Genomic DNA, 20,158 nt, shown 5'->3' with positions numbered 1-20,158 from the left:
AAGTTACTTTTATTGATGCCACCCTGAAAACATTTGGAGGGAGGATTTTTTGAAATAGCTTTATCTCAGTAACCCTTTAAAAATGCTTCAGGGTATGGGGAACATAACTGTCAAAATGTTCAAGCAACTCTTGTTGATTTAAGTGTAATTGATCAGGAGCAATACAGGAAAGAGCTGGGTACAAAAGACAAAAGGCCCGAGGCTATTCATGTATAGTTTTTGCTTATTGTACAAAACAGAGAAAGTTTCATACACTCACACAGCCAAGGTCCCCTACTGTTCTCTCCTTTTAGCATAAATAAAAGAGAGCTAGTTTCTCAATAGCAGCATTCTATCCTTAAGTGGGTACACAGTGATATTCTAATGGTCTCTGGAGCAGGGAATAAAACTACTTAAACGAACAAAATCGTATCTATTCGGATAGCTATCAGAGTACTCCAAATACTACTTCTTGCAGTACCCTGTCCCAACCCTTTGCCTTCCTCTTCCCATTAGTCCTCAATTCAGAAACCCCAGAGATTTGTTCATTAATTTATGAACATATTTCTTCATTCAGCCAAGAAAATTGATTGATCCCTTACCAAATTTCAGGCACCCTTCTTCAGTATGTTTCATAGGCATGTTCAGGAAACACAGCAGTGATTAACACAGATGAATATACCCTCTCTCGAGCTTAGGGGGGAGACAAAAGTAAAGAAGCAAATATAAAATCATAAGTATAAATATGTAAATAGAAATTAAATAAATGGATAGAATAACTAGTATATCAGGTAAGTGCTGGAGAAAAACAGCAAGCAAGGAAGGGAGATGGAGATTGTTAGCTGGTAGGAGGAGGCTGCGATCTGAATCTAAGTGATCAATGAGGGCTTTCTGGGGAAGATAAAATTTAAGAGGGAGCAAGGAGTATATCTGGGAAGTGAATAGTACAAGCAGAGGGAACAGTCCCATGGAAAACCAATGAGGCAAGAGTAAGCTTGGAGTATCCAAGGAGCAGAAAGGATGTCAGTGTGTGGAAAACAGAGGGAGCAAAGTGGAGAGGAGAAGGAAACAGTCAGAGAGGAAACAGAGGCCCAGATTTCTAGGGCTGTGGAGGCACTTTGAGGACTTTGCTTTTCCTGTGAAGAAGCCATTGAAGAGACTTGGGTGACATGATCTGACCTGTTTTAATAGGATCTCTCTGGATGCCATGTTGATTAGAGACTGTAGGAGAATAAGGACAAGCCCCAGAAGACCAACAGTTTATTCAAAGAAGTGATTTACTCAAACATGGTCCCCCTCCTCAGTGAGGACGCAGAGCCAGGATCGGCAAATACTGGCCACAAATCATATCAAATCATAATGGTTCTCACGTTTAGAAAGGTTGTTGAAGAAGAAAGGGGAGGAGAAGCTACAGAATCTGTATATGGCCCACAAAGCCTAAGACATTTAAAATCCAGAAAATGCTTTCCAACACCTGATGGAAGGCATCTGGCTGGTAGGAGGTCCTCAGCAAAATTTGGAAGAGGAATACATGAGTCAATTAGTTCCTGAAAACATTGTAAAGTGATAGGTGTCAAGAAACATTTATGCCTTCACCCTTAACCTTCACAAATGATGCCATTTCCATTCAGCTACTGAAAAATATATTCTGGCTTTCAACACAATAAACCAGAAGGCATTTTCTCACATAAGCAAGGTCGTAAACAACTGTCAGCTAAAGTTGAAATAGCAACAAATCAAATAATAACACAAAACATTTTTATAGATTTTTAAACCTTACAAAGCATTTTCATGTTCATTATCTAATTTAATCCTCAAATCAACTCCATGAGATAGTTATTATTTTCCCATTAGAAATGACCACATATTCAATCCTTAGTGATTGCTCAAGAAAAGCTGAAATCTTGAGTGTTACATCTATTAATGCCAAGGTTGGGTTTTTTCCGATGGGAACACTGGATGCTAAAATCCACAGGGATTTTCAGCTCAAGATGGCAGACTAGGAAACCTTGACTTTCTGTTCCTCCTGAAACCATATTTAAATAAAACTGTAGAAATACCAAAATTAAGCAACCAATAAAAGCCAAGACATTGTGGAAGTCATCAACCACAGAAAGATTTCAACACATTTTGAGAAGGCAAACAATGAAATGGAGGAGCCATGAATAAAATCATTAAGAAAAGACTACCCTAAGTAGGGTCTGCACAAAGCCAGTCAGCTTTTGCTGAGCTCTGGTTATAGTCAAGGGCAGAGGAAAGAAGAGGGGCTGAAAACAAGGAGACAAAAATCATTTTAGGAACAAAAGTTCATTTAATGAGCTCCAGGGAACACTCAGCCTGCTGCCATACAAACTCATGGATTACAATGGATTGTTGGTAAGCAAGACAAGAAGACAGGGAACAAACAAAACAAACAAAAATCAGGACATTGTTTCTTACTGAACTCTTCTCAAATGAGATCAAGGAATTATGGTTCAATGCCACAGCTGTAAATCATTTCTGCTCCTGGAGAGGTTAGAAAGGGCTTATAATATTTACCCCTTTTTTTCAGACAGAATTTAGGTCTGAGCAAAACCTTTTGTGTCCTCAAACCTCAAAGTTTATTGGGGATGCAAGTCCAAATTAGCTGTCACATATCATAAAAAGAATCTCATGGGCAGAGGGTCAAACTAATTTTGGAATATATGAATTATGCCCAGTGTTATTTTCAATAGATTTTAAACTAAAATATATAAATAAATTTTTACTCATCTATGACTCTGGGTTCCAAAACTTCTACATGTCACATGCGTGATACAGAACACACAATGTCAGCCCCAGGAGAGAGAAAACACTCCAATGAAGCAAGCCAAAGAAACAAGTTTCAAACAAGGTAAAGTGACGTGTAGACCAGGATTTTTCAATTCTTTCCTGTCATGCTGAAGCTTCCAGCTCCTGAATAACAACACAGGTTTCCCTTGCCCTAGACACCCAAGAGTATGTCTCCTCTCTTGGGCCTAAGAATCGCTAGAGTTACATATGTGTAGTAAACAGTGGACCCAGCTGGCATACTCACAATGACCAAATTGTGTTGATCGTACTTTAAACCAATACGTCGCTCCACGATGAAGTTGCAATAAATGATATATTTGCTTTCCAGACATGAATGAGATGCCTTACTGGATATACTCCAGGAAGGCCAGAGAAACTGGAATAACTTACTGGTGAATTTCTTTCCGGATAGCCCATGATTTATCTAGAATATAAGCTTTACATATCTGGATCCTTCAAACTAGACCAAAGGGAAAATCTGGGCTGCAAGCCTCAATTAGAAATGTGGGGTGCTGCTATGCTGACAACTGGTGCTCCGTGACCTGTATCTTCTGAGACTAGAACCCAGTGTGGTGGATGAGCAATTCATGCGTTGAACAAAAGAAGACCTCCTACAGGGCAGTGTATGTTGTGTTCATCACACGTATGGCACTTAGGGCTAAGTACCATAAGGGCCACAAGAAAAAAAAAAAAAAAGTAACACATGAAGCATATATGATAAGGAGGCGCCACAGTCCAGAGCACGAGCTCTGGAATCACACAGGCTTGCTTCGAATCCCGGCTAAGCCACTACCATCTGTATACCCTGAAGAACAGTCGAAGGTTTAAACGTTGTTTTACCAAATTTCGAAAAAGAAGTGAAGAAAGAACCTATCTGCCAGGAAGGGACATCGTGGGGTGCAGCACCCAGTCGGGTCAGGGCTCTGCATCCCCTGCTCAGAAACCTTCGCCACCTGGCTCATGGTGATGCTGGCAGCTGAGCAGCCCTGGAGAAGGTGCTCCCGTCATCAGGCCTCGCAGAGAAGCGGGGGAGGTCCCTGGAGGAGGCTGGCCACAGCCTGGCAAGCTCTGGGTGCCTCCTGCACTCAGCTCTGAACAGGCTCTGGCCCCTGGGCCCCTTGTGGGGGAAGGGCTGGCCGATACATACACAGGGCTGAGGGGCCTGCAGAGCCGGTGCCCAGGCAGGGTGAGCTCTGCAGGAGAAGGCTTCCACAGTCCCCAACAGTCTCCGCATGGTGGCCCATCCAGTGCCAAACACCTGTCACCCACAGCGAGAAGTCCCAGCCACTAGAAAGTCCAGAAGGGGTCGGGCTCTGGGGCCCCGCCCTTTGCCCTTGGGCCGGGGTTTCTCCATGGGCTGGGCTTGCATGCGCCCCCCGCCCCACCCCTTGCCCCGCCCACCCTTCCTCTGTGACGGGTACAATGGACATGTCACAAGCGCCAGGCTGAGCCATCCAGTGTCCAGTGCGTGCTAGACCTTGAGAGGAGGTGAAGCTAAGGAGAAGCTCTCCCAGTTTCACTCTGTTCTCGGATCGCTTGGCGCACAACCGGTCCTACATGGGCAATTTACTATGCAAATTTCGTACCTGGCTCCGGCCCCGCCGCCCGCCCCGCCGTGGGGCCCCGGTGGGCTGTCACCCGCTGGTTTTGCCTTCCTGGGAGGCTGCTACATCTGACCGGGACCACCCTGCTGCTCCAGCGCCTGCCATCTGCCCTGAGCAGGGAGTCAACGTCAGGAAGCTGGTACCATCCAGTCACCTCCCACTGAGGAGAGGTGGGCTGGGGAAAACAGGAGCAGAATGCAAAATGACAGCCTGGGAAGGAGGTGAGAAGAGGGAGGTGAAGGTCCCATCCCATGCCATGGTGTCCTCTGCCCCAACCGCATGCTGCTCCCTGCTGCTGGAGAAGCCAACAAAAAAAGCGCTGGGTGAAGACCACCGGCCCAAATCACCAGGCTCACCGATGTCTGGGAAGGAGCTGCAGCGTGAAGAGTCTTCACGCATCCCAACAAGAAGCTCCTCTTCCCTGCTATCTACCAGCAGTAGGCCCTGGAAGCGGAAGATTCCCCTGCCGCTTTTTCTGCCGCTGCCAAGGCTGAGGTCGCCCCCGTCGGGGAACGAGGCACTGACATGGGATCGAGGTGAGCTGCCCCCTCCTCCTAAGCTTCTGTGCTTAGCTGCTGCCAAAAACCCAGGCACCTTGGAGAAGAACATTCAGTGTCGCTGGAAAAAGATCCCCAAGAATATAAGGAAGGTCCAGCCACCGTCCCATGAAAAAGAACCCCCAACACCCATCTGTGTAGATTCTACCCCTCCTTTATACTTACCTCCCCCTCTTCCAGTCCCTACCATCAATCCCCCTATGTTAACTGGGCAGCCCATGACTTCTGTGGCAATCCCTTCCACCAGCATGGTCACGGCATCTGGAAGTTTGACCTTGCAGCCTAGTGTCTACACGGACACTACTGCCCCTTCCCAAGCTGTCATTGTTAGGTCTCCCCCAGGTTTCAGGGTGGAGCAGAGGCACCCTGCAGGGGTACCAGTGTCCATCACCCCACCTGTGCCGATGGTCCCCTGCGCCACCCCAATTTTTAACCATCCCTTTGGCCCCCAAACCAACCCTCAGCCCATATTTGGGACCTCTGATGGGCAGCAGAGGGCCTCTCTCCCTGGTGCTCCTGTTTTCTCCAGACGCCCATTTACAGCTTCAGCTCCTGTTTTCCCCAGCCCCCCATTTATGGCTTCAGGTCCTGTTTTCCCCAGCCCCCCATTTACAGCTTCGGCTCCTGTTTTCCCCAGACCCCCATTTATGGCTTCGGCCGTCATTGGTGCTTCAGCAGGCAGCACCTCTGACACCAAACCTATGGACACCACACCTCCTTCCCAGGCTGTCATTTTGCATTCGGCACCTGTTTTCCCCAGCCCCCCATTTACGGCTTCGGCCGTCACCAGTGCTTCAGCAGGCAGCAGCTCTGACACTGTACCTATGGACACCACACCTCCTTCCCAGGCTGTCATGTACCATTCGGCTCCTGTTTTCCCCAGCCCCCCATTTACGACTTCGGCTGTCACCAGTGCTTCAGCAGGCAGCAGCTCTGACACCGTACCTATGGACACCACACCTCCTTCCCAGGCTGTCATTTACAATTCGGCTCCTGTTTTCCCCAGTCCCCCATTTAAGACTTCGGCCATCACCAGTGCTTCAGCAGGCAGCAGCTCTGACACCGTACCTATGGACACCACACCTCCTTCCCAGGCTGTCATTTACCATTCGGCTCCTGTTTTCCCCAGCCCCCCATTTACGACTTCGGCTGTCACCAGTGCTTCAGCAGGCAGCAGCTCTGACACCGTACCTATGGACACCACACCTCCTTCCCAGGCTGTCATTTACAATTCGGCTCCTGTTTTCCCCAGTCCCCCATTTAAGACTTCGGCCAGCACCAGTGCTTCAGCAGGCAGCAGCTCTGACACCGTACCTATGGACACCACACCTCCTTCCCAGGCTGTCATTTACCATCCGGCTCCTGTTTTCCCCAGCCCCCCATTTACGGCTTCGGCCGTCACCAGTGCTTCAGCAGGCAGCAGCTCTGACACTGTACCTATGGACACCACACCTCCTTCCCAGGCTGTCATGTACCATTCGGCTCCTGTTTTCCCCAGCCACCCATTTATGGCTTCAGCCGTCACCAGTGCTTCAGCAGGCAGCAGCTCTGACACCGTACCTATGGACACCACACCTCCTTCGCAGGCTGTCATTCTCCAGTCTGCCCCTGTCTCCAGGCAGAAGCAATAGGCATTTCACAGGGCTGTTCCTAGTTCTGGGAACACACCACCCAGTGGCAGCAATGCCTCAGCCCATGCCTCGACTCATTTACCTGCAACGCCGGCCAACAGATAGACCAACACTTCAAGCTTCCTTAGACCCAGGTCTCCCATCTCAGGCCACATTGGGGGCCAACGATGGGCAGAGGCCTAACGATAATTTTCTATTGGGAAACCCAGCAGCCTCAGCACAAGAGAAAGTCCTAGTCGCTCCTGCAGCCTAGCCACCGCGAGTCAGCATCATGCAGTCAGCTTTGCCAGCTTCCCTATTCGCCACCACCAGCAACACGCAGCCGGCCTTTGGCGACAACCCAGGCATTCTCCCCAGGGCTGTGTCCGTTGCTACTGGCTTTGGAGTTGCCACCAGGATGCCCAGTACTGGGGACAGTAGCTCGCTCTTTGCCGATACCACACCGGGCCCACTGTTCAGGGGACCTGCAGCCCCTACGGCCGGTGGGAGCCTTGGAGTCGGTGTGTCAGCCCCAGGCCTCACTCATTCAGAGGCATCCAGACCACTTAACTTTGGGGCAGGACTAAGTGTGGCACTCAGCACCGCTTCTGTTCCTACTTCGGGCCAGACAACCTGCCATCTACCTGACCACGGCAAGGCTGCTGCAGTAGGAGGGGCAGGCACCATCCCAGCATTTGGGAACATATCTGATTCCACCTTAAATCCAAATACCTGGGGCCCACCTGGACTGAATACAGGTGGTACGGTGATGGCAGGGGACAACACCATCCCCACGATGGGAGGCCCTAGTGTTTCCACTTGCCGTCACTGCACACAGGGCCCATCTGGACGTAGGAAATCTACTTTTAAAAGTTCCATCACCAAGGAGAAGAAATCTGTGTCAATGGACATGTCAGTTTCCACCTTCCATCAGAGCACACCACATCTGTTGGAGTTGCAAGTGTGCTTACCACCCGTGGGTTTCAACACACTTCTAGTTCTACCTTATTTCCAAGCACAAGGGGCCCACCTGCCCACAATCTAGGTGGTGGTCGTCTAGGAGGGAACAACATCATGCCCATGACTGGAGGACCTGGTATTCCCGCTTACAACTGGGACCCACCTGGCCAATACACAGGTGGTGCGGATGGAGGGCACAACATCTCACTGGTGCTGGGAGGCCCTGTGTCAATACCTGCCATCAGACTTGGAACCCATCTGTGCTGAGAACCAGGGGCGGGGGGCATGGGGGACAGCACCACACCTGCTGTGACTGGATACACTTCTGGTGCCACATTCATACAAAGCACCTGCCCCCCCCCCCCGGTCAAAACCCAGGTGGTGCCATGGGGGATAGCACCATCCATATTTAGAGAGGAAGCTCCACTCTCAGGAAGAACACTGGGGTCCCCGAGTCAGGACACCCCTCTGACTTAGACGGGCCAGCATTGTGTTTGGAGGCTCCTGGTCAGGACAGCTGTGCCTGAGCTCATAGGAGTCTGGCAGCCTCATAACCTGCCCAGGGCTTCATAGGAGCCACCAGCTAATTCCTTTCTTCTATGAAGAAACTCAACAAATGAAGAGCAGATCTTATTCTGCAAACTGTGTGTAACCATGAATGGACTTTGCCTCACTGGAAAGTGGCTCAGCCCCTTTAAGTGAAACTTAACCTCCTCTCTTCCTACAGCAAGCCGGAGGACCACACCTCAGGGGTGTGCAAGAGTGTGTGTGTGTGTGTGTGTGTGTGTGTGTGTGTTGGAGGGTGAGGAGCATATGAGCTCACTTCAGAACTACACCAGACTTGAGAAGTTCCAGTTAGGAGAATGGAAGAGAGCTGGCTGTATCATCCACTGTGCCATCCCTGGCTTGACTGTTAACTTGGCGGACCCAAGCTCCTGGCCAGTTTTCCCTAGACTTGGAACTGGCAGGATGCCCACTGCTGTTTTCAGATGCTTCCCTTCCCCCTATGCATTTGCCTCAATGGGCCCTTCTCTTTCCCAGCTTTATGTACATATATATATGTCAATAAAACCTTGTTCATATTAATCTGCTTCTGTTTATGTGTCTTTACTCACTGACTCAGCTGTAGAGGAAGAACTGACATATGTGAGTGGTGATGTGTGAGCCAGACTTAAGACACCAAAATTTTGTGTCCCAGTGACTGGGATGTGGAATTAGGCACACATTATGGCTGCATGTGCTGACTCCTGAAATCTGTTTTCAGTGTAACGAGTGACAATCAGGAGGAACTAAGGTCCAGAGGAGGGAGAGATGGGGTGACTCACCCTGGCTTCTCTATATGTCTCTCTGTCCCCTCACCACTCCAACCACACTGGAGGCTAGAGAATCCCTGATGTGTGATAAGGAACCACACTTAATGATTGTACTTTTCAAAAATGTTGAAATGTCTTTTGGGGCATCTTTTTATTCAATTGAGACTTAGGCCAGTCAACTTCATATATTCCCTTTACACCCAGAGAGGACAGATTTGGCATCCAGGTCCATGTGTCTAGAGAAACAAAGGAAGAGTTCATACCTGCTCTGTAATTATTGAAAACTTAAGTTGACCTCAAATGTACCATGTTGCTTAAAATAGCAGAAAAGATCCTCTTTAATAACTGGCTTGGCTCTGAGCTAACCCACTAAAATATCAAATCACAAGAGTGACAATTATGCCCAGTTCTGGCTGGCCCTAGAGTTCTACTGGGCCTCAACTAGGTTTCATAATGGCAAAATTCCTGAGTCTGTGCAGCCTATCTTCCAGTTGGAAGGGAGAACAGAAACCCATGTACATTATCTGGTAGGTTCGCCAGGAATAAATGCTATGGAGATTAAGCAGTATATGGTGAGGTGAGATTGTGGGCAGAGAGGAGCAAGGCTTTCAACGTAAACGGTAGACAGGATAAGTCTTACTGGGAAGGTGGAATTTGAACAGTCTAGAGGGAGGCAGATGAGTCAGACATCTGAGGGAAAAGCATTCCAGATCATGGGAATAACCTCTGCAAGGCCCAGAGGAAGGATGCCAGTGTCCTCAGGGAAGAATTAGTAAATAATGTGGCTGGAATAGAGTCAGCAAGTAGGAGGGAGGGAAGGAGGAAAGGAGGACAGAGGAGATGTGTGTAGAATTCCCTGCATCACCATTTATTGACTGAGTGATCACAGTTAATTCAACCTTCAAGTGTTTCAGTGAACTCAGTGCTTTTCCTATGGCCTATTGACCTCTCAAGAGTTTTGGAAGGATAAAATAATGTAGGGAAGTGACTTATAAGCCACTGTTACTGTTCTATACATAAGGATAGATGGATAGACAGGTAGATATAGATAGACAGATACGTAGATAGATAGATACATAGACAGATAGAGAGATAGAGAGATAGACAGAGAGAGAGATAGAGATAGATAGAGAGATAGATAGAGAGATAGATAGATAGAGAAATGGAGAGATAGACAGATAGATAGACACACAGATAGATAGATACACAGATAGATATAGATAGATAGATAGATAGATAGATAGGTAGAGATAGATAGAGAGATAGATAGATAGATAGACAGATAGAGAGATAGACAGAGACATAGAGAGATAGATATAGATAGATACATAGACAGATAGATACAGAGATAGAGAGACAGAGAGAGAGAGAGATAGATACATAGACAGATAGATAGATAGATAGATAGATAGATAGATAGATAGATAGATAGATAGATAAACAGAGTTAAGGACTGAATTTCTGTGCCCCCCCCAACCAAATTCATATGTTGAAACCCTATCCTCTTATGTATGATGAAATTAGGAGGTGGAGTCTTCAGGAGGTAATTAGGTTTAGAAGAGGTCATGAGGGTGAAGCTGCCATGATGTGATTAGCTCTTATAAGAAGAGGAAGATACACCAGAGCTTTCCCTCTCCACCATGTGAAGAGACAGCAAGAAGGTGGCCCTCTACAAGCCAAAAAAGAAGGACTCACCAGGAACTGGATTTGCCTTGATCTTGGACTTCCCAGACTCCCGAACTGTGTGAAACGTCTGTTGTTCAAGACACTCAGTCTATGATATTTTGTTATAGCAGCCTAAGCAGACTGATACAGATAGGTAAACAGGGAGATAATGATTGATAGACGATAGATAGATAGATAGATAGATAGATAGATAGATAGATAGATAGATAGATATACATACATTCATACTCACTTCAGTGACAGATGGAGATACTGCACATATATGTATGCTTAATGAATTCCTTCTAAAGCTTTCACTTGGCAATTCAAATGGGAGATCCCCTTTTTAAAGGGAGCATAAAAGTGCTTACTTTTATGAAGTACACAGGTGGAAAAATATAACAGCCTAAAAATGCACAGCACTGAGCCTAGTGCAACATTTATGAGATTAGACCTGTAAAAACAAAGAACACCATCACAGAGAGGCTTCCAGACTCCTCCAGGCACCCAGGCGCCTGATTCATTTACTCTAAGTTGTTTGTTACGGTTCCAGAGGATCAAAACTCCTGCTCCCGAACCTTTTCTGTTCTGTTCTTTTTTAGATTCCATATATACGTGTTAGCATATGGTATTTGTTTTTCTCCTTCTGACTTACTTCACTCTGTATGACAGACTCTAGGTCCATCCACCTCACTACAAATAACTCAATTTCATTTCTTTTTATGGTTGAGTAATATTCCATTGTGTATATGTGCCACATCTTCTTTATCCATTCATCTGTCGCTGGACACTTAGATTGCTTCCATGTCCTGGCTATTATAAATAGAGCTGCAATGAACACTGTGGTACATGACCCTTTTTGAATTATGGTTTTCTCAGGGTATATGCCCAGTAGTGAGATTGCTGGGGCAGGACAGGAATAAAGACGCAGACGTAGAGAATGGACTTGAGGGCACGGGGAGGGGGAAGGGGAAGCTGGGACAAAGTGAGAGAGTGGCATGGACATATATACACTCCCAAATGTGAAAGAGATAGCTAGTGGGAAGCAGCCGCATAGCACAGGGAGATCAGCTTAGGGCTTTCTGACCACCTAGAGGGGTGGGATAGGGAGGGTGGGAGGGAGACACAAGAGGGAGGGGATATGGGGATATATGTATATGTGTAGCTGATTCACTTTGTTATGAAGGAGAAACTAACACACCATTGTAAAGCAACTATACTCCAATAAAATGTTAAAATAAAAAACAAACTCCTGCTACCTGGCTTCAGAGACTCTCCTGCCCTTGTAGTCAGAACTGCCTCCCAGAAGCAGGGTTGATATCCAGGTTGCTTCTAATAGTTCCACACCTTCTCTCTGGGGTGCCTGGCAATATTATCAGGGACAATTTGTAATTTTAAAAACTCATACTTCTTGGCTTGTTATTTTTAAAAAATGGCCTTCAAAGCTGATAAGAACGATCCTGAGAAGGCAAGCATTTAACAAATGTATGAGAGATTTAAAGATAATTTTGAATTTCATGTTTTGATGCATTTACACAGTTGAAGCTATTTCTAAATAAATTAAAGTATTTTTAATGAAAATAATACATGAACATGATAGCAACTCAAATAATACTGAAATTCAACCCGTCTAACCCCAGTTCCCCTCTCCAGAGACAGGTTTTCGCTACTTCAGTGTCACCCCCATAATTCTAAACATTATGTTTATCCTGCTATATCCATTTTAGATCCATTTTAACACCCTAACATGAAGGAGGAAGATAAACCCCTACCCCCACTGCTACTCATCACTCTTCTTTTCCAACACATCATATTCATGTCATTACTCATGCTGCTTCTCTTTTGTAACTTCATGGAGTTTTGCTAGCTTTATTGATGGGAGAAGTGGTAGCATAGTAGCTAAAAGCACTGGATCTGGACATGGACCACATGGCTTGGAAGCTTTCTTCTTCAGTTAATTAGCTCTGCAATCCTGAGTAATTCATATAACCTTCCTGGGCCTCTGTTTCCTCACCTGTAAACCGAGGAAATGGATGATACCCATCGCACGGAGTTGCTCATGACGATGCAAATAATAATAAGGCATTTGCAGCCTTTAGTATCCAACACCCAGAAGCTCTCAAGAAATATTAGCTCTAGTATATAGCTATACTCTCAACTTTCTTATGGTATCAACTTTCCCCCTAATCTCATCATTTTCTTTCTGCCTGAGACTATCTGTGTCCCCACAGCTCTCTGTCTTTCCTCTCCCCTTGTACAGCTCACCTTCTGTCAATACCATGTTTGTTTCATTTGTCTGTGCTGATCACATTTACATTTTCTTATGCAATCACAACAAAGGGTCCTGTGTTTTATCTACAGGTTGACAACAAGGGTTGAAAACCAAGAAGTTATATTAACTATTTAAGTTTTGCTCAGTCCTGGGGACAAGAGTATGGTAGGACTGTATTTTCTTCTCTCTAGGTATGACGCCCCTACTTCCATCGTTACTATCAATTATTTAAACTCATGCTATATTTTCGTTTGCTTTTGACTTCAACTATTATCTTCTCCCAAGATTTCATTACTTTTCCTAAAATTTGACCCACCTTCTTCTTTTTTTCTCCCTGCACTATTTGCCCATAATAAATTATTTTTAAAATTTTCAAGTTCAATATTGTTTCCTTGGCTGGGTCCCATCCTGTGCCAGAACGCTTGTCTCTCCCCTACTCAGTTTGGAAGCTGTAAGACCAAAGTAAGGATAAGATCTTAAAAGAAAGGGGACCAACTTGCTTTTAGGCTAGGCTGGATGGTGGCCTCAAAGAACGAGTTTGGGAGTGTTCCTTCCTCTGCAATTTTTTGGAAGAGTTTGAGAAGGATAGGTGTTAGCTCTTCTCTAAATGTTTGATAGAATTCACCTGTGAAGCCATCTATCTGGTCCTGCACTTTTGTTTGTTGGAAGATTTTTAATCACAGTTTCAATTTCATTCCTTGTGATTGGTCTGTTCATATTCTCTGTTTCTTCCTGGTTCAGTCTTGGAAGGTTATACCTTTCTAAGAATTTGTCCATTTCTTCCAGGTTGTCCATTTTATTGGCAAAAAGTTGCTTGCAGTAGTCTCTTAGGATGCTTTGTATTTCTGAGGTGTCTGTTGTAACTTCTCCTTTTTCATTTCTGATTTTATTGATTTGAGTCCTCTCCCTCTTTTTCTTGATGAGTCTGGCTAATGGCTTATCAATTTTGTTTATCTTCTCAAAGAACCAGCTTTTAGTTTTATTGATCTTTGCTATTGTTTTCTTTGTTTCTATTTCACTTATTTCTGCTCTGATCTTTATGATTTCTTTCTTTCGGCTAACTTTGGGTTTTGTTTGTTCTTCTTTCTCTAGTTTCTTTAGGTGTAAGGTTAGATTGTTTACTTGAGATTTTTCTTGTTTCTTGAGGTAGGCTTGTATAGCTATAAACTTCCCTCTTAGAACAGCTTTTGCTGCATCCCATAGGTTTTGGGTCGTCGTGGTTTCATTGTCATTTGTCTCTAGGTATTTTCTGATTTCCTCTTTGATTTCTTCAGTGATCTCTTGGTTATTTAGTAACGTATTGTTTAGCCTCCATGTGTTTGCGTTTTTCACGTTTTTTTCCCTGTAATTCATTTTAATCTCATAGCGTTGTGGTCAGAAAACATGCTTGATATGATTTCAATTTTCTTAACTTTACTGAGGCTTGACTTGTGACCCAAGATGTGATCTATCCTGGAGGATGTTCTGTGCACACTTGAGAAGAACGTGTAATCTGCTGTTTTTGGATGGAATGTCCTATAAATATCGATTAAATCTATCTGGTCTGTTGTGTCATTTAAAGCTTCTGTTTCCTTATTTATTTTCGTTTTGGATGATCTGTCCATTGGTGTAAGTGAGGTGTTAAAGTCCCCCACTATTATTGTGTTACTGTCGATTTCCTCTTTTATAGCTGTTAGCAGTTGCCATATGTACTGAGGTGCTCCTATGTTGGGTGCATATATATTTATAATTGTTATATCTTCTTCTTGGATTGATCCCTTGATCATTATGTAATGTCCTTCCTTGTCTCTCGTAACATTCTTTATATTAAACTCTATTTTATCTGATATGAGTATAGCTACTCCAGCTTTCTTTTGATTTCCATTTGCATGGACTATCTTTTTCCATCCCCTCACTTTCAGTCTGTATGTGTCCCTAGGTCTAAAGTGGGTCTCTTGTAGACAGCATATATATGAGTCTTGTTTTTGTATCCATTCAGCAAGCCTCTGTCTTTTGGTTGGAGCATTTAATCCATTCACGTTTAAGGTAATTATCGATATGTATGTTCCTATGACCATTTTCTTAATTGTTTTGGGTTTGTTTTTGTAGGTCCTGTTCTTCTCTTGTGTTTCCCACTTAGAGAAGTTCCTTGAGCATTTGTTGTACAGCTGGTTTGGTGGTGCTGAATTCTCTTAGCTTTTGCTTGTCTGTAAAGCTTTTGATTTCTCCATCAAATCTGAATGAGATCCTTGCCGGGTAGAGTAATCTTGGTTGTAGGTTCTTCCCTTTCATCACTTTAAGTATATCATGCCACTCCCTTCTGGCTTGTAGAGTTTCTGCTGAGAAATCAGCTGTTAACCTTATGGGAGTTCCCTTGTATGTTATTTGTCGTTTTTCCCTTGCTGCTTTCAATAATTTTTCTTTGTCTTTAATTTTTGCCACTTTGATTACTATGTGTCTCGGCGTGTTTCTCCTTGGGTTTATCCTGTATGGGACTCTCTGTGCTTCCTGGACTTGGGTGGCTATTTCCTTTCCCATGTTAGGGAAGTTTTCGACTATAATCTCTTCAAATATTTTCTCTGGTCCTTTCTCTCTCTCTTCTCCTTCTGGGGCCCGTATAATGCGAATGTTGTTGCGTTTAATGTTGTCCCAGAGGTCTCTTAGGCTGTCTTCATTTCTTTTCATTCTTTTTTCTTTAGTCTGTTCCACAGCAGTGAATTCCACCATTCTGTCTTCCAAGTCACTTATCCATTCTTCTGCCTCAGTTATTCTGCTATTGATTCCTTCTAGTGTAGTTTTCATTTCAGCTATTGTATTGGTCATCTCTGTTTGTTTGTTCTTTAATTCTTCTAGGTCTTTGTTAATCATTTCTTGCATATTCTCAACCTTTGCCTCCAGTCTTATTCCGAGGTCCTGGATCATCTTCACTATCATTATTCTGAATTCTTTTTCTGTAAGGTTGCCTGTCTCCACTTCATTTAGTTGTTTTTCTGGGGTTTTTTCTTGTTCCTTCATCTGGTATATAGCCCTCTGCCTTTTCATCTTGTCTGTCTTTCTGTAAATGTGGTTTTTGTTCCACAGGCTGCAGGATTGTAGTTTTTCTTGCCTCTGCTGTCTGCCCTCTGGTGGTTGAGGCTACCTAAGAGGCTTGATGGGAGGCTCTGGTGCTGGGTAGAGCTGACTGTTGCTGTGGCGGTCAGAGCTCTGTAAAACTTTAATCCACTTAACTGTTGATGGGTGGGGCTGGGTTCCCTCCCTGTTGGTTGTTTTGCCTGAGACAACCCAACACGGGAGCCTACCTGGGCTCTTTGGTGGGGCTAATGGCAGAATCTGGGAGGGCTCACGCCAAGGAGTACTTCCCAGAACCTCTGCTGCCAGTGTCCTTGTCCCCATGGTGCAACAGAACCAGCCCCCGCCTCTGCAGGAGACCCTCCAACACTAGGAGGTAGGTCAGGTTCAGTCTCCCCCAGGGTCACTGCTCCTTCCCCCGGGTTCCAATGTGCACACTATTCCGTGTGCGCCCTCCAAGAGTGGGGTCTCTGTTTCCCCCAGTCCTGTCGAAGTCCTGCAATCAATTCCCACTAGGCTTCAGTGTCTGATTCTCTATGAATTCTTCCTCCCGTTGCTGGACCCCCAGGTGGGGAAGCCTGACGTGGGGCTCAGAACCTTCACTCCAGTGGGTGGACTTCTGTGGTATAAGTGTTCGCCAGTCTGTGAGTCACCCACCCAGCAGTTATGGGATTTGATTTTACTCTGATTGCGCCCCTCCTACCGTCTCACTGTGGCTTCTCCTCTGTCCTTGGACGTGGGGTATCCTCCTAGGTGAAGTCTAGTGTCTTCCTGTCGATGACTGTCCAGCAGCCAGTTGTGATTCTGGTGCTCTCGCAAGAGGGAGTGAGAGCACGTCCTTCTACTCTGCCATCTTGGTTAATCCTCCTGACCATCCAGATGAACTTTCAACTTTGTTTCAAGTGCCTGGGTGCTGGGTCACAGTGGATTTCTAAACTCTTCCAATACTCAAAAATACCAATTTCTAAGATGCAGAAGCGTTGTTAAACATACACTTAGCACAGACCCCAGTCCCACTCCTGACTTTTTTCTCAAGTCAGGTAAAAACCCAAGTTCACAGGGAAACCTGCCCTGGGATGTTACAGCAGCTTTATTCCTGATCCCCTCAAAACTGGAAACATCCCACAAGTCCTGCCACCCGCAGGCGAATGGACAAACGGAAAATGGAATACAACACAGCAAGAAAAAGGAGTGACTTCTCATACCCGCAACAACAGGGATGACGGACTTCCCTGGTGGTCCAGTGGCTAAGACTCCGTGCTCCAAATGCAGGGGGCCCGGGGTCCACCCCTGCTCAGGGAACTAGATCCCGCACGCCGCAACTAAAACATACTGCACGCGGCAGTGAAGATCCCATGTGCCGCAACTAAGACCCGGCACAGCCAAGTAAATAACTAAATAAATATTTAAAACAAAAACAACAACAACGACAAACAAACCAGGGATGAATCTCGCATAGGTTTTGCTGAGCCAAAGCAGCCAGAATCAAAAAGCTACATGCTGTTGTTCCGTTTATCTGACTTTCTGGAAAAGCCAAAACCTTAGGGAGAGAGAGGAGATTAGTGGCCAAGAGGCTAGAGGCGCACTGGCGCCAAAGGGCAGCAAATGGGATGACGCGATTGCTCTGCCACCTGACGGCGATCATCTGTCAAAACTCCTACAACTGTGCACTACAAGTGAACTATGCTTCACGGCTACTAAGGATAAACAAAAATTATTACATTTTGAAAAATGCGCCGGCCAGCCAACCCGTACATGACAAGTGCAGTAAGAGGGGCGGGGAGGTGAGGCAAGTGGATCAGCTGGAGTTCTGAAGGTTCTCCCCACTTTCAGTTTCCCTCCCCTGGGATGTCTCCCCGCCCTGCCCACTGCTCAGGCCGCCCACCCGGGCCACCCAGAGTTACGGAACCGGAAAAGCCAGAGCCCAGGCTCAGCCGCGCCTCCGGGCACAGGAAGAGCAAAACTAGAAAGCGCCAGTGCGCAGTGGTGGGCTGGAAACCCTCCGACCTCGGAGAACTGCGGAGAACCGGGGACCGGAGTCAAGAACGGCTCCCAGGCGGTCCCAGCGTCCCGCCCCCGCCCCCGGCCGCGACACAGTTTCCACAAACTGACACACACGGAGCCCGCGCGAGGGGCGGGTCGTGCGGGCTTCCCCGCCGGGTCCCCTGGAGGCCGGTCCCCCGCAAGCCGAGCGCACGAAAGGGCGCCCCAAAGGCACCAGCCCAAGGCGCCCGCTGCGCTTTCCCTCCCGAGGGTGGGCTGCGCGGCCCAAGCCTAAACCCTGAGACAAGAACACGCGCACCACGCCGCCACGGGGGACGAGAGGCCGGGCGCCCACCTGCCCGGACACCCTGCATTTCTGGAATCACCGGACGCCTGTGTAAATTTCGGTTTGGCGTGTCATTTTCCAAAGGCCGCTCAAGATCAGGGGACAGAATGCCTCCTCTCCGAGGGTCCAGCCAGCCCACCCACTAAAATTACGGGACACAATGCCTCCGTTCCAAGGGGCCTGCCAGCCCACCCACTCAAATTAGGGGAGACAACGCCTCCTCTCCAAGGGTCCAGCCAGCCCACCCACTAAAATTACAGGACACAATGCCTCCGTTCCAAGGGGCCTGCCAGCCCACCCACTCAAATTAGGGGAGACAACACCTCCTCTCCGAGGGTCCAGCCAGCCCACCCACTAAAATTACAGGACACAACGCCTCCGTTCCAAGGGGCTTGCCAGCCCACCCATTCAAATTAGGGGAGACAACGCCTCCTCTCCAAGGGTACAGCCAGCCCACCCACTCAAGATCAGAGGGACAAAATGCCTAACTAAAACAAAACAAAACAAAAACACAAAAAACTGGAGAGAGGGAGGAAAGGGTGTCCTCAAAAATAAAAAAGCTAAGCACGTTGACAGCGCTAAGAATAAACTACCAGGAAAAGGAAACCCTACATGTCAGATCATAAAGTACGGAAGGGCAACCCCCCGGCAGTCCAGGCCCGGGGGGACCGGGGTCCCCAGCCCTACAGAGCCAACGGCAGCCCGCCTTGGGCGCCCCTCGGAAGCGCGGGGTCCCCGCGGCCGAGTCTGCGCCCCCGGCCGGCCCCGGCTCCCCTCTGCCCACCCTGCGCGCGGGGGCTGGAAACGGCCGCGGAGAACCACGGCGGGGCGGGAAGGGGGGCTCCAAAGAGGGTCTGGCGACTCGAATCACTCCGTTTCTAAGGGGGCTCAGCGCGCGCCGTGGGGGAAGAGGGGCGGGGGTCCGGGAAGAGGGGACGGGTGGCACTCACGTAGACCGGCAGTGGCCACGGGTAGATGGCGGGCTCGGCCCCCACAGGTGACTCCAGCCTCGGCTCAAACTTCTCCCACATGTCTTCGCGCGCGGCCCCCGCACCAGGCTAGTCTGGCGGTTGGGGGAGGGGCGGGGCAGGCGGGCGGGAGGGCGGGAGGCTGAGGGGAGGGGCCCTGGCCTGGGCCTCAGCCACCGCCGCCGCGCTCCCGTCCGGCCCCCGGCTCCCTCGTTGTGCTCACAGGCCCGGGGCCTCCAGCGCTGCCGCCAACTCAGGCCGGCGTGAGGCGAGCACAAGGAGCCGGGGCCGGGCTGAACCACTCACTTGCGGCGCGAGCGCCGCCCACCCCGTGGACTCCCCCGCACGCACGTACGCACGCACGCACGTCTTCGGCTGCCCCCGCCCACCCCCACCGTCCCGAAGTGGGGACCCGGGGAGACCCCTCGGGGCCTGGGGTGGCGGGTTCAATTCCCGCCCTTGACGTACCATGACCACCCCCCCCCCCAATAAGACTTTAATTCCTCATTAAGTGTGACAGCCGGAATCCCGGCTTCTGTTCACAAAAATGCCGTGTATTTAGCCTATGCTAGGCACCAGACCCTGGACGCTCAGTACTGGCAAAAAAGGAAATGCCCTGCCCTCATGGCGCTGTCATTTTAATTGGAATAGTAGTGACAATGGTCAAGGGAGAAAATCAAGTGTCATCATCGCCACGGGGATGGTTAATCTCATGTGCGCACTGCTTGGGGCCCCGGCAACCGCAAACATTATTCCAGATGTGGCCAGGAAGGTATTTTTCAGAAGAGATGAACACTGAAATTGGTCCACTTTGCGTAAAGGAGATTGTCAATGCCGCGGCGTGGGTGGGCCTCGTCCATCAGTTGAAGGACTGGAGAGAAAAATGAGGTTCCGTAGAAAGAGGGAACTGTTCCTCCAGTGGCCTTGGGACATCAGCTCTTCCCTGTGTCTCCAGCCCAGAGTCCTGCCCTGACTTGCCTGCCTCACGGTCACATGAGTCAACTCCTTAAAACAAAACTATATATGTAAAAATACTGAATAT

General features: G+C 47.7%; 1 protein-coding gene across 2 annotated transcripts; it reads right to left on the bottom strand.

Moving 5' to 3' along the window:
- Positions 1-414: 414 nt before the first annotated feature.
- On the bottom strand, positions 415-19,363 carry LOC309665083 (uncharacterized protein). Of its 2 annotated transcripts, XM_082471231.1 has the most exons (3): positions 19,099-19,363; positions 4,377-4,569; positions 415-672 (listed from the first exon to the last, which is right to left on the bottom strand). In XM_082471231.1, exons 1-3 carry the CDS (start codon positions 19,177-19,179, stop codon positions 602-604), a joined length of 345 nt encoding a protein of 114 aa, XP_082327357.1. In that variant the 5' UTR covers positions 19,180-19,363; the 3' UTR covers positions 415-601. The 2 variants fall into 2 exon arrangements, 1 of the variants encoding a protein (XP_082327357.1); XR_014266201.1 differs by lacking the exon at positions 4,377-4,569 and having other exon boundaries at positions 415-1,200.
- Positions 19,364-20,158: the final 795 nt, after the last annotated feature.

Source organism: Balaenoptera physalus (assembly GCF_965194825.1).
Source record: "Balaenoptera physalus genome assembly, chromosome: 1".
Lineage (NCBI taxonomy): Eukaryota > Metazoa > Chordata > Mammalia > Artiodactyla > Balaenopteridae > Balaenoptera > Balaenoptera physalus.
The sequence above is the reverse complement of the archived record's forward strand: the minus strand, read 5'-3'. Positions and strand labels throughout refer to the sequence as shown.

Excerpts from the sequence above, each read along its gene's own strand:
- LOC309665083 (XM_082471231.1), bottom strand. The coding sequence starts at position 19,179 with ATGTGGGAGAAGTTTGAGCCGAGGCTGGAGTCACCTGTGGGGGCCGAG. Across the intron at positions 4,570-19,098 it reads CGTGGCCACTGCCGGTCTAC|CCCACCTCTCCTCAGTGGGA; the intron begins GTGAGTGCCACC and ends TGTTTTCCCCAG. Across the intron at positions 673-4,376 it reads GGCGGCGGGGCCGGAGCCAG|CTCGAGAGAGGGTATATTCA; the intron begins GTACGAAATTTG and ends CTCCCCCCTAAG.